The 24,941-nt window shown below is 37.2% G+C and overlaps 1 protein-coding gene across 9 annotated transcripts in view; it reads left to right on the top strand.

Annotated features, from left to right (window-relative positions):
• Window positions 1-24,941, top strand: part of Lar (tyrosine-protein phosphatase Lar) — a 1,190,865-nt gene that overhangs the window by 1,001,755 nt on the left and 164,169 nt on the right. For 6 of the 9 annotated variants that reach the window (XM_067129385.1, XM_067129376.1, XM_067129407.1 and 3 more), the window contains 2 exons: window positions 5,417-5,518; window positions 13,442-13,459. In XM_067129385.1, coding sequence (XP_066985486.1) covers window positions 5,417-5,518; window positions 13,442-13,459 — 120 coding nt within the window. The remainder of the gene's footprint in view (window positions 1-5,416; window positions 5,519-13,441; window positions 13,460-24,941) is intronic. The other 3 variants (XM_067129424.1, XM_067129416.1, XM_067129357.1) reach the window with 1 other exon arrangement.

Below are 24,941 nucleotides of genomic sequence, written 5' to 3'. Positions count from 1 at the left end.
ACCAGGCACAGAGCTTCATCAGCAGCAGGTTGCACCCCCTGCCCATATTGCACGTTCGACTGTTCTCTTGCAAGCACTTTTACTCTTCCTGGATGCTGAGGCCCTCGCTTTCGGATGCCTTTTTCTCTCTACCAATCCTCCTCCCCCTCCTCCTTTGTCTTCCTCTCCTTCGCCTTCCTAGATTACGATTTTATGCTCATTTTACCAAATTATCGTCCTCCATTCTTTTTGCTTAATCAGACTTACTGTATACGTATCTCCACATTCAAGTTCTTATTCTATATACTAAGTGAGCAGTTCATCTAAAACATAGGCTTCCCCGTAGGGGGATAGTGCCGTCAGTGCACCTCGTGCGAGGCACTGTAGGCATTACTTAAGGTTCTTTGCAGCGTGCCTTCGGCCCCTAGCTGCAAACCCCTATCCTTCCTTTTACTGGACCTCCTTTCATATTCTCTTTCCTCCGTCTTACTTTCCACCCTCGCCTAACAATTGATTCATAGTGCAGCTGCGAGGTTTTACTCCTGTTACGCCTTTAAAACTTTTACTGTGACCTCACTGGTCCCAGTGCTTGGCCTTTGGCCTAAATTCTGTATTCAATTCAATTCAAAACAAAGGCTCACTATCCACACTTCCTTTTCATAGATAGAGTTGGCGCAAGCATCTCTTGGCTTCCATGGTCCCTGCAAGCCTTTTACCATTTTATTTGCACACAACATCCTTTTCCTTCCTTCATGTATCATGTAACTCACACATAATTCAGTGTTCTATCTTTCCGGTTTCTACTCTTATAACCTTAACATTGAACGCACTAACTCGCAAGGGTCTCATCGTGGAAAGACTCTCAAACTCTTTCACTTGTTGCTCTAGTTTTCGTCTTCATCCTCGGTCAGTACTGTGTCTTCTGCAAACATATGCTATACCACTCTCGATTCACGACTTATTTTCTTATTCAGCCACTTTTCACCTAGGTTCGACTTCCTTTCTGTGAATTCTTCCATCACTCCATACCTGAAGGTGACAAACGGTGATGGAAACATACCACACCTTTGTGGCAGCCCTTTTATGACAGACTAGTTGTCACTCCCTTGTGCTGTACATCTCAAAGACTACTCATCTGTCTCGGAAACGTTTAATCACTCTCTATAGCCTGCCATTTATACCATAAAACCACAGCCAACTCTACATTTCCTCCCTGTCGACTCTGCAGTAAACTTTCTCTCAGCACATCAGCAGACATATGTACAGCAGGGTCAATGTCAACTTTCTCTCTTGATGGATAAGTGGTCTAAGTCACTGTCTATCGTTGTTTCTCAACCAGGCATCGGGGACGAAACACTTTTCAGTTATGATTCCCCTAAGGTGCAAGTTATTCCCAAGTGTATAGTGAATTTGATACTAACGAGACTTGTGGGTTAGTATTTGTGAATAAATAAAATCATGCTTATGTATATATATATATATATATATATATATATATATATATATATATATATATATATATATATATATATATATGTGTGTATGTGTGTGTGTGTGTGTGTGTGTGTGTGTGTGTGTGTGTGTGTAGCCCTGTTTCGCTTTTTAGTGTTCTCTATCTACTGTTCATATGAAGTCCATTCCATGTTCCCGTACCTTTCCAAACGAACTAACAGCTTTTACCTTATGAACCCTTACTCTTTTTTTTTCTTTTCTGTCTAATTTTGTTTTCCTTTCTTAGTAGGAATGAGGATTGGCCAGTAGGAGCAAATAGGTTTGATTGGTTAATTCGACATCTCTTGATTGGATGTAGGAGATTAAGTGAACCTCGATTTTGGAGGATTAGATGAGGCTTAAGGGTGTTTTGGTAATGCTGTTAATTTCTCGCCTTGTCCACACTAACCTCACATATTCCTTTTTAAAGGGGATTTGTGATCATTACCAAGAAATTGGATGTTCTAGTTTAGTCCTCTGATTCAGGCCATTTATTTTTTGTCTCTGCTGTTGAAGTAATCGTCTAATTCGTGTCTGTTTGTTTGTTCCTTCCCTTTATATTTATGAAGTCTTTGCTTTTGTGAAATGTTGCAAGCTTTTGTCAGGTAGTTTTGTGATCATTATTTAGATGGGAAAGTATACCTGTAAATCAGAAAAGCCTGTCTTGATAAGCTTGATTGTTTGATTGTTATATTTTTTTTTTATATCAAATCAGGAATGTGCCATTTATGATCAGGAAGAAAGTTTTGTAATTACAGTAAGGTATAAGGGTCGCCTCGTAATGTACATTTTTTCTGGCCACGCCTGCATTTTTCTGTTATCTTTGTACATTCTCTTTCTTGGTTGCAAAGTGTGTGTACACAAATATACGGCGTTTGTACAGTATGTAAGTGTGGGTTCGCGTGGGTGTTGGACCGTGGACCCCTGGTGGACATGAGTCCCCCTCCTTTCGCATCAGTGGGAATCTCTCTGATTTGATCTGGCATATATATGTATGCGGTGTTTTTTGCCCCATCCCTTTGCAGCAGGTCCAGCAGCATTTGGCCATTCCAGCCATTCCTGGCGGGTGTAATCAGACGCTGACCAAATCCAATTTCATTCTATTTTCATCGTCTTTCATCCAATTTTCGTCTGGGATTGTAGAGGGAAAGCTCTTGGACGACCGCTTCTTCTTAATTGATGACTTTCTTCTCTCCTTTCTTTCTTTCTCTCGGGGATTATTTAGGGGAACCAGCATTCAGTGTTCGTGTGACTCAGTGCGCGGCAGAGTTGCTTCTGTTTGGGTGGGCCGTTGTTTCTTTACTACAGTAGTTCCGCTCTCTGGATAGTGTGTTCTTTCATTATATTCTATTAATTGATTATAAAACAAAACCTCTCTCTCTCTCTCTCTCTCTCTCTCTCTCTCTCTCTCTCTCTCTCTCTCTCTCTCAAGTTCCTCGTTGGATGAGTCGGTAGAGTTCTCGGTTAGCCCTCTGCTAGGCCCGAGTTCGAGTCTCCGGCGGGCCAATGAAGAATTAGAGGAATTTATTTCTGGTGATAAAAATTCATTTCTCGCTATAATGTGGTTCGGATTCCACAATAAGCTGTAGGTCCCGTTGCTAGGTAACCACTTGGTTTTTAGCCACGTAAAATCAGTCTAATCCTTCGGGCCAGCCCTAGGAGAGCTGTGAATCAGCTCAGTGGTCTGGTTAAACTAAGGTATACTTCTCTCTCTCTCTCTCTCTCTCTCTCTCTCTCTCTCTCTCTCTCTCTCTCTCTCTCTCGTCTCAGCTGCTACTTCCATGTTTCTGTAAGGTAGTCAAAGATTATCGGGAGCTTCTTTCACAAAGTTTCTCTCTCACACCTGGATTCTAGAATTATGTACAGTGACTTCGAAGTTTCGAATAAAAAACATTTTCTCTCTCTCTCTCTCTCTCTCTCTCTCTCTCTCTCTCTCTCTCTCTCTCTCTCTCTCTCTCCAGCCCTTAGCTTTTCGAAATGGATCCTTTCTTAACCTTGTATTACCATTTGGTGTGTTTGACATATTTTGTGTCTGGTATAAACTAATTCAGGAAAACTGTCCTAAGATTTCTGGATGGAAGAGTGTGTGAGTTTCCTCATTCCGAACTCCATAACGGTAAATAAACCAGTCACGGATGGTCCGGTGAAAGTTGTTGAAGTGTGTGTGTGTGTGTGTGTGTGTGTGTGTGTGTGTGTGTGTGTGTGTGTGTGTGTGTGTGTGTGTGTTTGGGGGTGTGTGGTCAGATCGACTTTCCAAGAGTTCATTTAATCATCAGTGAGCCTATACCGTAAATATTGACATTATTATAAGAGAGGGTCAAGGCAGCAGTTTGCAACCCAAGGGACCTTACGTGCAGTTTCAAAGCTCAGACTGAGGAACCTTCATTTTGCATACTTATAAGAGGGACGGTTATTGGCGAGATAAGGCTGACCTCAGACCGTAGCGAATGTAATCGTGAAGTCTGATAGCCGTAGACTTCGGTGGTACATAAATTCAAAATAAATTTTTGTGCACTTGTTACCTTTTATTAAATAAAGGTACTTCGGTATACAGTATAATAGAGCCTACAGTTTGACTTGATTTGAAGATTACTAGTATGTATATATATGTGTGTGTGTGTGTGTGTGTGTGTGTGTGTGTGTGTGTGTGCACCTTATTATACTCAGCTAAAGTGTTTCGTCGCGGGTAGCAACATAATTATATTATTTAGGTGGTCTGCGAATGACAAAGATTCATAATAAAGGCATTTTTTCAAAGTCCATTCCTTTTACTGTGTAAAGGAAAAAGATATTTGAATTTCTCTGTGTGATTGGCCTGTGGTATGCATAAATTCTTGTGTGTGCAGAAAGCAATTAATATTAGTATGTGAGAAGGCCACAGTACTGCGTCTTTTGGTGTCCCCTTCCTATTAGAAATCCCCTCCAAATTTTTACCATACGTCTGACCCATCTATTTCTTTTGAGTGTTTCTCGTGGCCAGTTATTTTCTCTTAGAACTCTGTGCCAGAGGTTCGACTTTATTGAATTAGTTCCCCGTTCGGTCGCAAATCAGAAGTTTTATGAAAATAAAGAATCAGAAGTTTACCAACGCGAGCGCGCGCGAATAAAATCACTTTCAAACAGATGCTCATACACTCATGCTGACGTACATACTAGATTATGAACTAAATACTGCATCTAGTATGCTCACACATGGAATTATTGATAAGCGTGTTCACACACACACATATAATATATGACCTTTTTATCACATCACCGTGATTCATATACAATCAGTAAGCTACAAACGTCCTTTAATATCAGTTCGCTCTACCTCGGAAATAATATATTTTCATATATGTTACCGAAGGGAATTTTTAGTTGATAATAAGTTCGTCGTCCCGTGGGCTCGAACCAGCGAAGGACAAGAACTCAGGACTACAGTGGACGCATTAACCCATGCTGGCCGGATGGGTTAATGCGTCCACTGTAGTCCTGAGTTCTTGTCCTTCGCTGGTCTGAGCCCACGGACGACGAACTTATTATCAACTAAAAATTCCTTCGGTAACATATGAAAATATATTATTTCCGGAGGTAGAGCGAATTTGATATTAAAGGACGTTTGTTGCTTACTGATTATATATATATATATATATATATATATATATATATATATATATATATATATATATATATATATATATATATATATATATATATATATATATATGGACAGAAAGTTGGAAGTTATTGCAAATATTTCTACTTATATAGTCTCCTGTGTTGTGTTAACTAACTCACTTTGTTGCTGTGTCAATCCCTATAACCAGTGTGACAAAGGTTGCAATTATTCCGGCTTGTTACTTTCTCCGAATCAGTAATTTTTGTTTCGCGTAAATCGTTAGTAGATGCTGGGCATCATATCAAGTTATCTGTATTTTTATATATTGTATATTTATTTTTTCAGGTTTGACGCCATTCACCGAATACGAATTCCACGTTTTGGCCGTCAACAAGATTGGGCGCGGAGCCCCCTCCGAACCTGTCCTGGTGACGACGGGAGAAACAGGTGAGCTGGAGAGATTTAAAAAAAAATCAGTTCATATTTTCATTTATTTTTCTCTTATACATACTGCACATGGAAGGCGACTTACAGAAACACCTGTATGATTCTTATTATTTTTCCTTTTTACTATGGTATTTGTATTTTTCTAATTCAAATATTTTTTCCCGGAGATTTATGGACAAAGTCTCGCCTTATAAAATACGTCTTGGAAATTTTTTTCTATTATAATTTCTGTCTTACTTTGATATCATTTTCCTTTCTGTGGCCTTTGGTAAAGTGGGTCTATTATTTTGGCACCACCGTCTTACCAGTCTTTTATTTCATATCAGTCTTTTAGGTGCTTAGCTTATTGTTAACGGTTGCCTTAATGGTGGTACGTTTGTAAGGTATATATATATCCTGATTTCGGCTTCTGTGGTGAATGTCTTCTTTTGTTATTGACCTTTATTAGATTTACTCTGGTACTCGTATTGTGGTGGGACCTTTTTGAATACCAGCTGCTTGTTTATTCTTTATGACTTCCTACTTTTACTTATTGCTAATGAAGTTTCGATATATAGTTTAAGTGTGAATTAAATAATGATTAACAATATGACCAGCTAACTATTAAATATCTATTTAGTTTGTAAGTTTATAAACCTTTTTAATATTAACTGATGCTTTAATATTATTGCTGTCATAGTAATTAGTAATTAGTTGGTGATATGTGGTAGGATATTAGGACTAACATAAATCTGATTTAGGCTGAGGCGTAGTTGCTAGGTATTTTATGAGCTGTGGGCGTGGTAATTACCTTGGTGTTGTCTACACATCATGTCACCGTTTCATACACAAGGGTTTATTGCTGCATTAATCAAAGGTTTACGTGCTGTAAACAACAGATTAGTGTTGACACAATCCTCCATGAAAAAAAGTGCCGAGTTTTAGTTATAATGTAGCATATTTTAACAAAATTAAATTCTCATATTTATCGAGTTTATATTGTAGGTTTGAAAATAAAATTTACATGTAGTGATAAATTGTTACACTGCCATAAACCCTTTTGTTCAGATTGTGACATTGTGTATTTTGAACTAACTAGTTATTTGTGTCATAAATTAGTCTTTTAACTTAGTTGTTGTAGAATTGTGTTCTTTAGGCTGATTTGATGCTTTTCAGCTACAGTTTCACAACTATTCACCCTTACTAGTAATTTTTTTTTTCACTGTTAGAAACTTTGGTGTTTTGTGTAGTGATGGCATTTGCGTTAGTTTATTGATAGAGCAGCTTTAATGCCTATAGTCAGGAGAAAAACAAGGTTTTTGAGCTTCTGATGGTGCTTGGAATTCACCATAGACTGAATTACAATTGTATTTATTCAAATAGATAATATATTGACTTACCGCTTTTATTGAGGGAAGAATTTTGAGTTACGAATTTAATATCTTGCGTAATCAGCAGTGTTTTGGTGGCTTTGGTGTGGTTGTCTTTTTGATATAATATTTGTTCACTGCCAACAAAATATATTTGTGATCCCATGTCATTAGGAATCCGAAATACCGTACATTAATTTATTTCATGCGGTAAATGTTTTGTGGATCTTGCATTTAGTTAACAAAGACATGACAGACATGCGTCTGAGTAATTAAAGTATGAGTATACTTCATGTATTTGTAGAATGTATGTATGTATGTATATATACACACACACACACTCATATATATATATATATATATATATATATATATATATATATATATATATATATATATATATATATATATATAATATGAGTGTGTGTGTGTGAGTATGTTTTTGCCTGTGTATACATGCAGTAGCCTTATGAGAAGTGAGTTGCCCCAATTGGCAATTTTGTAATGGTGAATGCGTTTATAATCGTGTTGGCCCGAAGTACTCATATGTTTGTATCTTATCTTGGTATTATGACTGTAGTCTTCTGATGTTTTTGAAACAGCAAAGTGTTATGACTAGTAATATTTTCGGAATATCTTTTTCATATAGAATAAATTGTGTTTTACGGGACAGATATTCTCATTAAAATAGTTCTTAAAGCTGTAGTGGAGAGGCAGAAATATGAAACATTTACATGAGTGTCGCTTAGTTAATTAGCAACTAGTATTTTATTTTTATTTTAGCCTACAGTTTTTTTTTAAATCTGGAAATGAATTTTGAAGCCACAGATCCAAAACATTATTATATTTTTAATTTGTTTAGTGGCTGTTCTGTTTAAAACAAATTACTGTAAACTTACGTAATTTAATGATGGCAGTATTGTGGTGCACAAGTTCCGACATAGTTAATTATTTTTCCTCATTACATTATTTGTTGTAAACAAATCTCATATGTGATTTGCATATTAAGTTTTTAAATCACTTCTGACATCCATGATAGCGGACAGATTTTTGTCTGACAAAAACTAAACATTGAACATAATGGGTACTCTGTATGCTTAATTATGTCACCCCAGGATACGTATAGTCTCCACCGTCTCTACTTTCAGTATTTCAAAAACTAGTATATGGTAATACTGGGATGTATGTCTGTGGCTTCATTTTCATGGCTTTAGCGTTTAAAATCTGCAGTTCATCCTCTTTTTGTATCCTCCTTGGCACGGTTGACTGTGAAGCATTCAGTTTGATTTTTCTAAAAGTACTTTGCTAGACATTGCTGTTGGTAGTTGGCGAAACTCTTGACCCCGGCAATTCATTTTTCATGTAAGAAAGATGATTTTCAGTTGGCTTCATTTTCCCCAAGATTATAAACTGCAGAGTCAGCTCTTGTAGTCATTCTCTTTCATTTTTCAGTGTTTTGTGTCCTTTAGCATTTGATAAGCCTGATATCAGGTTTAACATGTCTCTTCTTTTGATGTGCCGTGTTTCTCTGGAGCCTTTCCCCGTCTCGATTTCTCCCACGTCAAAAAAGTTTCAGCGTTACTCATGCTGAACGATGAAAGACTTTGGAAGGTGTTAGGCGATCATCTCTTTTAACGCAATATTTTGTGGGTCATTAATGTGCTTCAAATTTTTGCATCAATATTTTATAAGAAGCTTCGATATCATATGTTTGGCGCAATGCAAAGAATTGGGCTTAAATTTTGATTGCCTCATATGGCCTTTAGCTTTCATTATGTCAGTCTTCGTCACAGGACTGATTGGCCCAATAAACACGTTCTTGAAATGTTAATCTCCTTAAACATCAGTCATGGATGTTGGGGCAGTGGCACTGAAAAAAAAAGCAAGAGAACAACGGCCTTTAGCATGTCTTTACATTACGTATTGTTTTCTATACGTCATATGAACAGTATAGTTTCTCCTTATCATTTACATAAGCTCCCCACGTGTGAGCACTCTCTCTACCCCTCTTTCTCTTAATCAACCTTGAAATAATTCTTCTCAGCGTCCACTGGAAATCCCTTTGACAAGTCTCATAAGTGAAGAAATTCCAATTGTGTTTCCACTTCCACAGAGAGAGAGAGAGAGAGAGAGAGAGAGAGAGAGAGAGAGAGAGAGAGGCGGGGGGGCTGCCGATTCCCGTGTTTCTTTGAAGCTTAGAAGCCGGTTTGTTTTATCTCTGGGCGGCTTTTTTCGTCCTCGCTTGTTGGTGTTAGGGATTAAGTGCCGCTTGGCTTTCCGTGGCAGCCGAGGCCCGACCGATGGACGGGCAGACAGACAGACAGACAAACAGACAGTCAGACAGAATCACATTTTGCCACTAGTGGAACTCTGAATGCCGATAAGGAGAGACGGACAGTTTTTCATTTGAATTTTTCTTTCTTTTACTTTTATTAACGCATGGGGAAGGGGTTGTTGGAGGAGGGTGAAGCAGAAAGAGCTATAATTGCCTTCTATTTTTGTCCCTCTTTCCCTCAATGGGATTATGGGATTATGTATTATCGCTTCGATTGGAATAATTCCGATTGGAGTCATTCGCAGGAATGGAATCTGCAGACTTTGTTTTCAGTTCTCGAAATATCGCCTCGCTGGGAGGCTTAGCCATGCGCTTTACGAAGTCTGGGTGTAGGAAAGGTGGACATTATTAACCATGAAAAGTGTTTTTAATTCTCTGAAAGAGAGATAGACGGAAAGAAAGGGGTTTAGGTGGTTTGGTCACATGGGGAGAATGGAGGAGGATATGTGGTATAAAAAGTTTGTTATTCGGAAGTTTTGGAATGAAAAGGAAGGAGACGGAGAAGGGGTTGGTTAATAGTGAGGAAGACCAAAAGTGCGAAAATTTAAAAAAAATAAGTAAATAAATAGAGTTGAGAGGCTTTGAAGAGGTAAGGTGTAGACGAGATACTGATAATCCTCTGTAGGTTGATGAAGCAGATGAAGTTGACTTCTGTCAAAAATTTTCCATAGGGGTATTTGTGTGTATGTGTAATATGTGATGTGTGTGTGTGTGCAAATATTGTGCTGTGATTTGTGGTCAATAAAAATATCTGTCTATCTATCTGTGTGTGTGCGGGCGGACGGGTCGGGGTGGTAACCATATGAATGGTTGTAAGGCAGATTGAATTGAGATTAGTGTCCACGAATTTTCAGTTGACGAACAAAGCGCGCCTCACTATTGTTTAGAAAATTAAAAAAAAAAAAAAAAAAAGGAAACGTGTGACTAGATTACGCCGTTTTCCATTACTCACATATTGAAAATCGGAATTGTCAGGCATCTGATAATAAAGATACCTGCACTGTTTCTGGGAAAAGAGGTGTACTCGGATGGAGTGACATATTTTGTTGTGTGTGTGAGAGAGAGAGAGAGAGAGAGAGAGAGAGAGAGAGAGCACTGGCGTAATATAATGCATTTTGTTCGCATTTTACGATCAAGGTAGACAGGAAGATACCTTATTATACAGTTATTTTCAAAGTGACAAAATGTACATCTACATTGTGTATTATCACGTTATATTTCCGTACCTCTCTCTCTTACTCCTAAATTGTACCACAGCAGTCTAACAAATACCGTCTGAGAGTGGAAATATGAACGACAGGACCTGCACACAGATTCTCTCTCTCTCTCTCTCTCTCTCTCTCTCTCTCTCTCTCTCTCTCTCTCTCTCTCTCTCTCTCTCTTATTAATATTGCCGCATGAGCCAGTATTCCTAGAGGATAACGGATCTCTTTTGGAAGAGAGAGAGAGAGAGAGAGAGAGAGAGAGAGAGAGAGAGAGAGAGAGAGAGAGAGCATTTAAATGCGAGCTCGTTTTAATGCATTCACACTGTTGATTGTTAAACACACTTATATTTTTTTCTATATACACACAGACTACACCTCATTACCGGAGGATAGGTAGTTTGACAAAGAAGCAAACGTAGGTATAAATCTTGAGGCATTTTTTCTGACATGTGAAAAGGACGGAGCTGAATGGAAGGCCATAAGAATGAGGGCCATTGCTGTTGCATGAGCGCGAGAGACACGAAGGCTGGGTCATGTAAGCATTTAGAATGAAGCTTTCGGAGGAGGTACTGTAGGCTGGTGGAATGGGAGACCCTTTCCATGACGAGTAAGTTACTTAAATTTTGAGGAATGCAGAGAGAGAGAGTGAGGGTTCCATACCTTTTATGATATTGATGTCGGGACACAGTGGTCCAGATGATCATCGCAACATCTGTTTAATCTTACGTAGTTTTGTTGGCAAGTGAACTGAGATTAAAGATATCACATAGGATTTTTTGAGGTCGACACATTTGTATATGCAAAGTCAGGTCTTGAAAAATTGTGGTTACTTAGGGAATATTTACACCTAATATAAAGCATCTAATAATAGAATTGTTAAGTTCACATTTTATGTATAGGTAATTATACATACATACATACATATATATATATATATATATATATATATATATATATATATATATATATATATATGTATATATATATAATTATATAATTACCTGTACATAAAATGTGAACTTAACAATTCTATTATTAGTTGATTTATATTAGGTGTAATATGTCTATATATATATATATATATATATATATATATATATATATATATATATATATATATATATATATATATATATATATATATATATATACTGGGAAAAATTAAACAATGGGTATAAATTCTGACCGGTCTCGTCTCTAGTTTTCTATGACATCTTCAAGCTGGAGGGACAATACAAACTAGAATACAGACGGCTGGAAAAAAAATATATACATTGATAAATAGACGAAAGTAAGCTCATTAACGTAAGAGGTCAGCGCTCCAATTACAAATTTTGTTTATTCCCGTGCGTAAGTTCACGTCGTTGCTGTAGGCCTAGGTAAATTACCTTCCTTAAAATTTATATATTTTACGTATTTCTTTTAAAATAAATGGATGAAGTTTATACATTCCTTGGCCGGTATTCAAGTTCTTTCAAAAGCTTTCTGTTATAAGCAAAAGTTGTAAATGGACCTCAGACGGTAATGAGTTAACTGCTCCTTCCTCTTTTTTTTTCTGCTTATCAGTGTAAATATTTTTTTTCCAGCCGTTTGTACGGTCTTTTGCACAGGTCGCTCTAGCTTATATATTGTAAAGTCAGCCACTGAGCTTTAGCTAGTATTTATACCAATTGTTTCATTTGTCCAGTGGAACGTCTGGATTTTATATGTATTAGATATATATATATATAATATATAATATATATATATATATATATATATATATATATATATATATATATATATTATATAATATATATTTATATATATATATATATATATATTATATAATATATATTTATATATATATATATATATATATATATATATATATATATATATATATATATATATATATATATATATATATATATATATATATATATATATATATATATGACTAGAAGAAATTCACAGACACGTAGGTATTTATATAGGCTATAGTTGATAGTAAACTTTTGAAGGATTAGGTCTAGAGAACTGAAGTGTTATGCTATAATTAATTATAGGTAGCTGTAATTGTTTGCCCTTTTGTCCCTCTCCCTCCCCCATAATTATAGTGTGTTTCCAAAAGATCAAATTTCAGGAGCGTCGATCAAGATTCCCTTGGTGCTTGCAGGATCGGTTTATGGTGTTTCATTGGTGCTTGAAAATTCATATTGGGTCTTTTCAGTGTTGAACGATCGATTTAGGTTCTTTTTGTTGCTGAAGGTTTTCGATCTTGAAGATTCAGTTCACGTTCTCTTCGCGGTGAAGATTCCTTTGAAGGTGTTTTCATTGCTGAAGAGTCAGTGTAAGGTCTCTTCAAGGTTGAGTATTCAGTTCAAGGTCTCTTCGCTCCTAAAGATTCGGGTCAAAGTTTCCTCGGGTCTAAAGATTTAGTTCCAGGTTTATTCAGATCTAAATATGTAGTCCAAGTTTTCTTCAGTCTAAAGATTTAGTTCAGTGTGTCTTCAGGTCTAAAAGATTCAGTTCAAGGTTTCTTCAGACCCTAAGATTCAGTCCAAGGTTTCTTTAGATCTGGAGAGCCAGTTGAAGGTCACTTCAGGTCTAAAGATTCATTTCAATGTCTCTTCAGGTCTAAAAGATTCAGTTCAAGGTTTCTTCAGATCTAAAGATTCAGTCCAAGGATTCTTCAGATCGGAAGAGCCAGTTCCAGGTCTCTTCAGGTCTGAAGTTCCGATTCAAGGTTTTTTTTTTAGGTTTGAAGATCCAGTTGAAGGTCTCTCTAGTGCTGAATTCTGAGTCTAAAGTATCTTTAGTATTTAAAATAGATTTAAAGTCTCCTTGATGCTGGGGATTGATTCCAGTTTGTAATGCTGAAAGGAGGAATATCTTATCTAAGCTCGTAGCCTTTTCCATTTTATTTCTCTTTTGCTGTGTGATCCAGGTTGTGTTGCGGGCAGGGAGAGGGCGAGTTAATATCTGTCTTGTTTAAACGCTTGTCAACTAACCCGTTCTTCCTTTTTTTCTTCCTATTCACGCGTTCTTCCAGTCAACGGAGCTAACACAAGTAAGTAAAGGATAATAACCTGATTGGAGAAGGAAATTTGGCTATTTTTTTCCTTTTGGTTTGACCCACTCCTTTTCTTTCTCGTGGCTGAAGTCAAGCATTATTAATATTTATGAAACATACTGTAACTTATTTATTGGCTTTTGTAAAGATGAGGCGGTGCTTTTATTTCATTTGCTGTATTTTGTGTATTTATTCTGTTAACTTACCTGACTTACCCCTCCCCGTCTTTCCTGTATTCTGTATTTTGATTTGCATCTAATAATTGGCTGTGAGTCTTTCATGTATATTGTAAAAATATTTGTTGAAATCTTTCTGCTATTTCAGCTTATTTATGAGCATTTGGTTCCTTTGATTCATTAACATTCAAAAGTTTGCATAACTTAAGAATAAACAACTATTTTTCAGTGTGTCAGTCTTGCGTATAACCAATTAAATAAATTCTGAAAGCTGCTGTTCCCAGTATTTTTTCATTACCGCAAAATTACAAATATTCCAAAATGCATCTACTGTAATAAAAAAAATTACCAGTTATCACATCTGAATGTATTGATAAATTGATTTATAGGTATGTATTCGATTATAACCGTAAGTCATTCCAGACTTCCAAAACTCCAATGCATAAATTTTGTCTCTGATTGCATTTATTTGTAATGTATGATTTTTATTCGTGATACATAAAGTCAATAAGAAATTATCATTCGCTTTTGATGTTGGGAGGTAGCCAATCGGAACACTGCTTATTTTTTATGATAACAGGTTTTATTACTGGAAAGTTCAGTTCCAATCTGGATCATTGTGAAATAACAGTTAGAAATAAAACGGGACGGTTGCAAATTTTGAAGTTTAGAATTTTCATGCAACGTCCATGACTTCATCGTAAATGTTTTTCTTGTCAAATCCCGAGAGATCTAAAGATAATGGGACAAACTGAAGACTGTAAAATTCTTTTAAGTGGAAGAAACTTATGAGAAACAGTTTCGATAAGTGTAACAAATGAAAATGAAACTATTCGTAATTCAAATCCTCCTTCACTGATATCATTGAATTTATAATTGACATTTAGTGCGAAATCTTATTATTTCAAACAAAGCAGTGACTCGATTCTTTACAAAACAGAAGCGTATTTCATCAGAGGTTTTGTCTATTAAAGAAACAAGAGGAATTGAATTTGTGAGTTCGAACCAGTTTAAACAAATGTCCCAGCCATTATACCTATTATCATTAGAAATAACAAGAATGTCAGAAGCGGGACAAGGTTTTACTGAGAAAGAAAACTGTTCGGTAGTTCTTTTACAGTAGGAAAGCGTTTGAAGAAGAGAATATGCTTGACTAAGCCTTGGTCTCTATTCTTATGTTGCTTCGGTGTGTGTTGATGTGTCACGTTTGCTCATTGTTTCATATTCTTATTCTCCACTCATTTCCTCTTCGCTTTCTTCACTTCACTAACTCCCATCTTTGAACCGGGTGAAGAAATGGCGTGGAGAATGCAAAGCACCATTTCTGCCCCGGGGTCCGTGTACACGCACTTGGGAAAACTCTCGATTTACTTTGTTCGTGAAGGCAATCAAAGAGGTTTCAGGTATTTTCTTTATATATATACAAGAAGAGAACAAATTTTAAACTAGGCCACTTAGTATTGAAATATTGAAATAGGGGAAAATGGTTCCATTTGTTCAATTTTCTCAAGGATACTTCAGTTATTTGATATTTTTTTGACTCTCCGACAACAAAATTTAAGATTCGTGAGTTACGGAAGTTTTATAAAGTAATCATCCAGTCATTAAACATATATTGTCTTTAGTACCGTATCCATCCAGTTAGAATTCAGAATTTGTTTATTTAAAAAAAAAAAACACTCACAGAGCGTTTAGAGACAGCAAACCTCTGCCAAGGCAGAGGAATCGAACTCCGACAAAAATGGTCCCTTATCCAGGTCCGGATCCCAAAATCTGATCACCTGTTGCCAGTCACGAGGCCCAATCCACTTCCGGCGAACCTTTCATTAAAATCAAGGCAGCATTTTCTGTCATCTTGGTAACCAACAGAAATGCGAACGAACGGACCCGAAAACATCGCCTCCTTGTTGAAGGAGTAGAACTAATTTTGCGTAATAACTAATAACAGCACATGATAATATAGCAAATAAAAGTAAACTGATGAACAAATAACTTTTGAAGCATAATTGAGAATGTGCCTGAGATTGATCTTTAAGAAAAGGAACTCGGCAGCTGTGTCATAGATGGAGCTTTGAAGACATTGGTTATGCAGCCACTGTCCGGCATAAGATGATTAATAGCTGCAAACAGTAAAACAGACGATTGAATCAATGAATGTGAACATAACTAAAAGAGGAGGGTTTTCGGCCACCTCAACTTTCCAAAAAAAAAAAAAAAAAAAGGAGGGTCATATTTTATTGTCAAAACCTGAGACCAGCATAAACGCTTTGCATTTTTCGAGCTATGTCTGAACCGTCATTTCATAATCTTCCTCACTTTTAGTCTTCCTGAAAGGTTTCTTTGGCTGCTTGTATATTTTCATTTGCTTTTACAGTTTTTACTTCTTTGGAATATTTGGCTGTTCTGGCATTCTCTCACCGCTGGTTGTTTATCGTAAACTATGTTTGTCTCCCGTGTAATTTTGTTTGTTTTTCCACATCACTCACCATCACTCATCATTCTTCAAACCTCTAGTTTATTTCAAGAATTTTTTGTTTACGTTGCACATTTTAGCAATTTCAGCACTGTTGGTGGAATGCGGTAAACACAGAGGAGGTAAGTTCCCACCCTTGGAAAATTGCACATGGAAGAAATAACGTTGGAAAATATGGAGGGTAAGGTGGCTGTTGCACTAATTGCACGGACGATTGCACCTTTGAAATGAGTGAAAAAGTGATACTCCAATTTGTCACTTTTTTTCATTTCCATGAAATTACTGTATTTATTCAGTTGTTTTCATTATCAGTTGTGCTTTTATATTCATATGTATATTTTACATGATGTGTGTGTTTATTGACTCATTCTGATTGTTAATTAAGCTGTTGTCTATGTATTGTTTTCAGCACAGAGGTAGTCCTCTCCATCCGAGGTTGGATGGCTTTGGAGGGATTCGAGAGATTTTTTACTGTCTTTTTTTAATCAATGTGTGATGATTTCAGGTTTTTCTTAAACAAAATGTATTCGTGTTATTCATGTTAGGTATGATGCTGTGATTAGTAAAATTTGAATTGACGTGAATGTGAAGACTATAGAAGCCGACCACAATTATTTTTCTTCATGACGCCCTCAGTAAGAACAAAAGCTTTTAGTTGTGCTATTTTCCCCATTCGTTTTGGATGAGGATCTCATAGTGCCAGACCACCCAAGTTGTTTCCAGTCATGTACGCTCAGTGAGAAAAACAGTGGCACTTGGCCTTGTAACTCTTAAATTTAATTAAGAGAAAAAATTCGTGTAGCTAAGTCGGAAACAGTAAACTTTTTCAGCGTTGGTGAGAAAATGAACTATTAAATTGCTAAGGCATTCGAGACTGAACGCCAAATCTTTTTATGAAGTGCAATCAGTACCATTGATTGTTTCGTAAGTACAGTTCAGTATTACGTAGTAATAACAACGCTTATGCAAACTTAGAAACGTCGGTACATTCTAAAAATAGATGTGCATATAAACACGTACTCACAGTATTTGTGTATGAATGTATGTATGGCTTTATATATTTATTATACATTATTAACACAGTTAGCTTATATACATAAATATCCTTACCCACGAAGGAGACTTGATAATCTATCACTACGTCAGGCAACAGTACTAGCTAGAAAGGTAGATTCTCCGCGATCAGGTCTATGGGGTTGACGTTCATAAATCTTATTGTTTTTACAGAGAGCGAAGATATCGGAGTTATGGTTAAACTTTAGCCGACAGACGCAGGCTGTGTCGATTCTCTCTCTCTCTCTCTCTCTTTCTCAGATTATATTGTTTGGAGCTTCTTACGTTGATTTTTGTTTTCCAGACAGAAACGGTAAAATGATCGGGAATGATTGGATAACCGCAAGAGAACTGATAAGAAAAAAGTGGATGCACACATTCCTAGCAGTGTATTTTTGAACTTGTGCAGCTTAAATATAGCTAATGATAATTCGCGTCCTTTGAAAGCGTTTGTTATCCTTGAACGCAAAGTAATTAAGTGAATAGATCTGACGGTTGCCTCCTCCAAACTCGGTAGAGATCCGATGTTTTGACTATAAAGAAAAAACGAGCCAATAAACTAGAGACAATAAAACGCGTGAAGTATCCCCCTTTCCCCCATAAAAAAAGAGATTAGATGAGCTAGTGATGTAGTAGATTAGTGGGGAGGGGGAGGGTCCACCTATCCCTTTAGCAGATGCCGGACCCCCTCCACCCCCTCCTCGTACCCTTCATCTCCACCGGTCCTTTTTGTAGCGGCACGGGCAGTTTAGTATGTATGAAGTCGGCCGAGCGTAATTTTGTGAGAGGCGCTTGCCTTCCTTCCCTCCCACCAAAGAGCAATAATAGAAATATATGGACTATTGCAGTCATCTATCAAACCCTCCTCTTCCTCCTTTTCCTACACCTCTCTCCATTTTCTTTCCTCCCTCGCGCCCCCTTCAGTTCTGATTGTTTTTATCCTTTCAGTCCTCGGTATGTGTTTTACATCTTTCATGCTCCTAAATTTCCAACCTCCTTCCATTTTATTTCCCAGTCCATTTCATTGCTCTCTCTCTCTCTCTCTCTCTCTCTCTCTCTCTCTCTCTCTCTCTCTCTCTCTCTCCTTACTACTTCTTATTCTTATGATTTTGTATTGTTACTGAAACTACTGATGATGCTGTTCGATGTACTGTGTAATTGTTAACACTGTTGTTTGTTTATTTAAACAGCCCATTCCGAGATTGTTAAGACAATCCTACTGCAAGGCACCTGCGAATTTTAACTTGACTGTTTTAGCATGTGCTTGAACCTCTGGTGGCCAGTGGATTAATTTTTTTTCAGTGGCGATTACTTTTAGAAAGTACGGCGTAGCTGCAGAGACCAGTCTGAATATTTTATCATAAGATTTGCCAGAACCGTTTGTTGGAAGATCTGCGAGTTGGTTCACTTTTGTAACGATGCTGTCAGAGTTGGCTCACTGATGAACGATGAAGGCAGATTTTTGCTCGTCATGCAAACGGCATTATGAATGCCATGGCGGTTTATAGGATCCACCCACAGAAAGCTTAATATACCGAGTCAGTGTCTTCTTGACAGATGCTTTTTATATTTTTTGTTAGTAGTTATTTACTCATTCGTGCAGTTTGTATACATTTATTTTCCCCTTATATCTTGCAGTATGTGAGGTTTAAGCGTTGTTGTGTTTGTGTACCTTATAGAGTAAATAATAAACGGAATTAATGTTGAAAAACTACTCCTGTCTATTCTCGGTTTTTTGCTTCTCAGTTATGGTTCTAGTTGGCAAAAGAACTTGGGAGAAGAGAAAAATTTTCACATTGATACGGTTCTCCTGTTTTGCTCCGATTTTTTTTTATTACATGTTAATAAGTGTTGTATTATGGGGTAGATTTTATATTTTAAGATCCGAGGAAATTTGCTATATGATGTACAAGTAATCATTTGTAATCGATAGAATTTATTATAATTGTATTTCTTACTATATATTCAAGAACAATGTTCTGTTGGCCAACAATAAAAACTAGTCCATTAATGAAGAAAGAGGGCTAATTTTTCTTTTAATTTCATGATACTTATCTGTGTCAACCACGCCTGTATTATTAGTTTAACTCATCGAACATTAATTTCAAGTCAATTTAACTGTACGGAAGTGTTCATGTCTGAAAAATTATCTGGAAATTTAACATCGGGTGTCGCAATAAGCTGATTAATCTGTTTGTATATTAAATGCTTACGCAATCGTCTTCTGAAATTTCTAATCTCTTTTCCCTGTGGCTTGTGCCAGACCCTTACTGCTAATTTTTATGTTATTGCCGTGATACTATGTACTTATTTTAATACCTTCTTATAGTTATTGTGGTGACCTTTCAGAAGAGTGTGTTAAGTTTTTATGCCAGAATCGCAATTTTGACAGAAGGAAGACCCAAACTGCCACCGCCTTAAGGAGAAAGTAGCGTTGTGGAATTTCGTTATCTCCCCATTTGTCCAGCGGATCCTTTCATTCTTCTTGTCGCCGTCATGTTAAACTTCCGTCTCTTTTCGGTTGCTGTTTGATGCTCCTTCCGTTCATGGAGACATTGATTTAACAGTCCTTCAGCAACATTTCATTGACATGGGGAATCTTGCAGGATGGGGGTTTCACACATATCCTTCAACAGTATTGACAGGCTCGAGTCTTCTTTCGTGCAATCCCTATCGTACGTCAAGATGAAGAGCTCCGGACTTTTGTCTTCCAACGTTCAACAAGTGATTATTCTCCGGTGTTACGAGTTAGTGGAACAAAGGCGTGCTCCCAGTTGCCTCGAGAAAGATTGGGAAGGCATCTGCTATATAAACGGACATGTGTTGATCCTTCCATTCGTCGTGAAGTGTTGTAATTGCACTGGTCTAGTATACAGACACGCTGGTCTAGTATACAGACACGCTTTGTCTACAAAAGAATGGTACCATCTCATCTCTGAAGAGAAATATATAATTCTTTACATGATTTATATTTTCCCGCGGTGCTAAAACTTATGACTGGAGTGACTCCGTGTACTTTAGGCTCAATTCCCTAGGCGACTAGTGTTATGAAGACGAATTGTTATGAATATTTATGCATCATATCGTCGCCGTCGTCCATCTATCTTCAGCTGCCTCCCTCCTCCCATCCTCTCCCTCTCCCTCTACTCATCCTCCTTCTTCATCTTCTCCTACATCTCCCGCTTTTTCGGTTTTCCGTATCTCGTCGTCTAACCTTTTCAGGACTGATGATCTTTATACAACCTCGCTCTCGCCCACTGCGAGTAAAATTTAATTCCCCGATACCGCACTCCCCCCTCTCCTCCTCCTCCTCCTCCTCCTCCTCTTCCTATACCCTCCAACCTCCCACCCCAACCCCTCTTGGTGCCCGCCCATCCAGGCACACGCCCTTTCTCCTCCCGCCTGCTCGCCTGCTTTCAATTGTTTTTGTATATTGAAATGTATACATTTATACATATGTCTCTCGTAGCGTTCCCATGTTGAAGGTGGAGTCGTCTACATGGGTTGCTTGATTTATTTTTCATGAGCAGTGTCGCGTGCGGGGCAAGGCTTAGATAGAATCGAACGTGGGTTTTCAAGTGGGAGTCCTACTTTAGGTCATCTCTCTCTCTCTCTCTCTCTCTCTCTCTCTCTCTCTCTCTCTCTCTCTCTACTATTTATTTCTCCTTAGAGTCATGGTGTTATTTGTTTTTACACTGCTGTCATCGGTGACGTGTTTTTCCAAGCCTGTTTGTAACGTTTTATATTTTGTTGGGTTTTTCGTCTCATGAAAAATCAGAAACTGATAATACTGGAATGTATTATTCATGAGGTAATTATCATATTTGCTAATGAGATGTGCCTAATATTGGGAAATGAATGATGAAATTTACTTATATATATATATTTTTTCAAATATACTCATTTTCAATCTATTTTTATTTTTCCTGAAAAGACTAGAAATGGGTGAAAGGATTGACGGTTTGAATAAGTTACATTTGGCAGCATCGTAAATGTGAGATATCGTCTGTCTTATTTTTTATTTTTTTTATATAATCTAGTTATTGCTCAAGTCACACTTGAAAATACACGAGAAATTATTTTAAAGGCGTTTCCTAAAATGCTTTATTTTTCACTCTTAGGAATACAAGTGACTCTCGGAGATTTTTTTGTCGTTCCCTTTTTTATTATTTCAGAAGAAAAGACGCATTAATGAAACCACCCAGGTTGTTTTGTGTCTGGCGTCCCTAAGAATACCTGTTGAAATTATGTGAGTGGAAATTCTCGGAATTCATGGAAATGTTAACCGTTCTGCGCTGGAAATCGAGGTCTCCAAAGCAGCCTGTTGCGAAGCTGTCGCCTTTATGTTGCGACAACCCCACCCACGAAGGGGCGACATGGGAGATAGATGTATGCGGAATTGCAGGAAGGTGTTGTGCGAGAGGGAGGGAGGGAAGGGACGGAGCTGCTGCCGATGGAAAAGGGGAGGAGGGTGGGCGCTCGTTGCCCCGCAGACAGACGAACAGACGCGCGGCGTGTTAATGATAGAGTGAAACTTCGAATAACGTCAAGATTTGAGGGGAAAAGAAGAGAGAAAGGAGGGTGGGGGGAAGGAGAACTGCTGCTGCTGTATTTATGAATACGCCTTTTGTTGGTTCAGTCTGTGGAAATAAAAGCGTATTGAAAACGGAGCTCCGATTTCTACTCCTCGGGTATTTGGATTCTCTGGTCGCTCTCGCATTTCTGGAGAGAGAGAGAGAGAGAGAGAGAGAGAGAGAGAGAGAGAGAGAGAGAGAGAGAGTACGCAATTCCGTGAGGGTAAAACATTGCAAAGAATACACGACGACGAAGGCAAGAAGTGAAAGAGTCTGTCAGTCGTTGCGTTTGCTTATTTTTACATTTCTTTTGTAGGCGACAGACTCCCTGCCGTGCAATGCAAGGAACGTCGTACTCGTGCAGCTTTGGGGTCTATCAGATCATGAAATCTCGTTCCTGGAGTTGAGTAACTGGTTCTTTCTTTGATTTCGCTCTCTTTGCCTTCCTGGTGATTTTCGAATTGAAGGAAAAGAATGTAATTCATTTTGGCAGCGTTCTGAGATCATAGGAAGGAGGTTATTTTTTCAGATTTTAGCTGAAAATATTCGTTTGAATATTGAGACTACGCTCAACATATCGTCGTTATGACTTGTCCTAGAACAGGTTTAAATGCATACATACACACGCACTGGAAATATATATTCTGTACTTCAGTAGCAATGGACTTCAGTAGTTTGTGCGTGATACATTAGATTCCTCTAAAGTACCTCTTGTAAAGAATGCTATATTTTAGCTTTCTTTTATCGGGTGAAGTGTAGCAAGTTGCAGTGTTCTTAGTCATCATCCTCTTTCGTAAACCACTATCAGTACAGCATTGCCCGAATAACTCTCGAACGACATTTTTATCAATTGTATATTCTGACCTGGACTCAGAACAGAATGCACAGTCAGCCATAGCGAACAAACTTATGTTTCGAAAGAGTATTGATGAACACGTAGAATAAGGCATAGATATGGAGAAGAAGCACTGAAACAACAATGAAAACAACTTGAGATGTTTCTCTGTAAACGACGGCCGTGTTTAAAATAGTGTGTCCCATTGTTTTCATTTAATTTTCTCTCCAGCCTCCTTCCACGTCTCCTATCCACCATGCCGCCCCAGCCCTCCCGGAGCCCCGTTCCCCCTCCCCCTCTGCTTCCACGGCCTGATACTGGTAAAGCGAAAACACTCGTTGTTTGTTTATGTAAAATGCCAATGTTTAGTTGGTTCGTAAAATTTCCAACTGATTTCCCTCTGCCTTTGTTTATATATGAAAGGACTTAGCTCAATTGTCACAGTAAATTTTTAGTGGCGTTGAATAGTAACCCTAAGAGCGAGTAATGTTACCTGGATGAAAATATAGATGTGATTTCATTCCAAGGCTTAACACAAGCCTCGCCTCCTTGATATCATAGATGCCATAAACTTCCAGAGGAAACTACCATCTGTTCTTGTAATCTCAGTCAAGACTCTGTGAGCCAATTTGCATTATTTAAAGGGAATTAAAAATGAGCTAGCAAAGAGGAAAACTATATTAGCTTAGAAAATATAACCCTGTCCGCGGTAGTGTAACCCGTTTTGCAGTATGTATTTTGATAAGTCCTCTTTTTGCTCTAGGAAGCATCTTGCTGCATGTACAGTTGAGAGTCCTGCGGAAGTACTGTAGAAATGAGTAAAAAAAAAAAAAAATAAGACGAATTCGCTACTTTTTCGATAGTGAATGAACTTAATTACGAAAAAAAGGAAAAATATAAATAGACTCCTCGAAGGAAAACAAAGTAGAAAAGTGGAAGTAACACCTGTTATTGGATAACAAGTTTTTTTTTATATGTATCGAAACACGGATACGATGGTGTCGAAAAATGCTCTTGGTAATAGCGGACACTAAATGGATGAAACAAATAACAAGGAAGTACTTTAATTGGCCAATTGTTTTCGAGGGAGGCTTGTTTGTATGGTGTCTGCATGGAGGGATTTTAGATATTTGTATATTTTAGAGAGAGGGAGAGAGAGAGATAGAGAGTCAATCGATTGGCGCTATTCCCTTTATTTTTGTGTTTTGATAGTCTTTTAAACGTAAATAGAGCAAAAAGTGAAATATTTATGGTGAGCAAGCTCTCAGACGCAGCATATTCTTTGCTTTTTATTCATATAGTAGATCATAGTTTGCTGTTTTTTGTGATGAACGTTTCCGGGAGAGGGAAAGTCAATATGTGAACCTTTTCTACGTGAATTTCTTTTGTGTACCTGGTACAGAGAGAGAGAGAGAGCTTCTCTTTCACGCATACAGTGGTCTTTGTTTACAAATGGTAGTTTCCTCTCCTTTGCTCATTTGCACCCCAAGGAAAGCGGAACGAAGACGCCGTTTGAGAGTCGCTGACAAAACAAGGAGGAAATGATCCTTCGTTGGAAAATGTGATTATAATGATAATGGATGCTTATGAGTGGTCATGAAAGAAAAGAATGGAGATGAAGATGGGAAAAATAGAAACGACTGGATGATGAGAGTTTAATGATGGGGGAGGGGCGGAGATGATAATCAAGTTCAAAAGAATAAAATGGACACGGAAAATATGATTGGTTTTGTGTTGTCATTATATGATAGAAATTATGTTTATACTGTGTGCCCATAATGCACAAATGCGTACATACAAATGTCAGTGTACTAATTTTAACATTGAATTACTCTTCACATCTGTACCTGCAGATGTATGCATACTTGTTTCACACACACCATAAGATTGCATACATGTATACGTACATACATACATACACATACAAGTATACATACAGGTATATACTATTGTATATGTTTATTTTTATATGTATACATGTATGCATGCATATGTTTTGTGAAACAAGTGTTTACACATTTTGTGGTACAGATATGAAGTGTAAATTCATTATAAAAATTTAATACACGTACATTACGGTATACATTATAACCGTAATTTATATCTCTTAATGACTATATGTATATATGTATACACATAACATACATATATACATATGTACACACACATATATATATTACATTCAAAAGTCAATCTGATTCTCCCAACCGAACTCAGAACATAACAATAATATATATATATATATATATATATATATATATATATATATATATATATATATATATATATATATATATATATATATATATATATATATATATTATTATTATTGTTATGTTCTGAGTTCGGTTGGGAGAATCAGATTGAC

This window comes from Macrobrachium rosenbergii, chromosome 3 (assembly GCF_040412425.1).
Source record: "Macrobrachium rosenbergii isolate ZJJX-2024 chromosome 3, ASM4041242v1, whole genome shotgun sequence".
Lineage (NCBI taxonomy): Eukaryota > Metazoa > Arthropoda > Malacostraca > Decapoda > Palaemonidae > Macrobrachium > Macrobrachium rosenbergii.
This window is presented reverse-complemented; position numbering and strand designations above follow the sequence as displayed.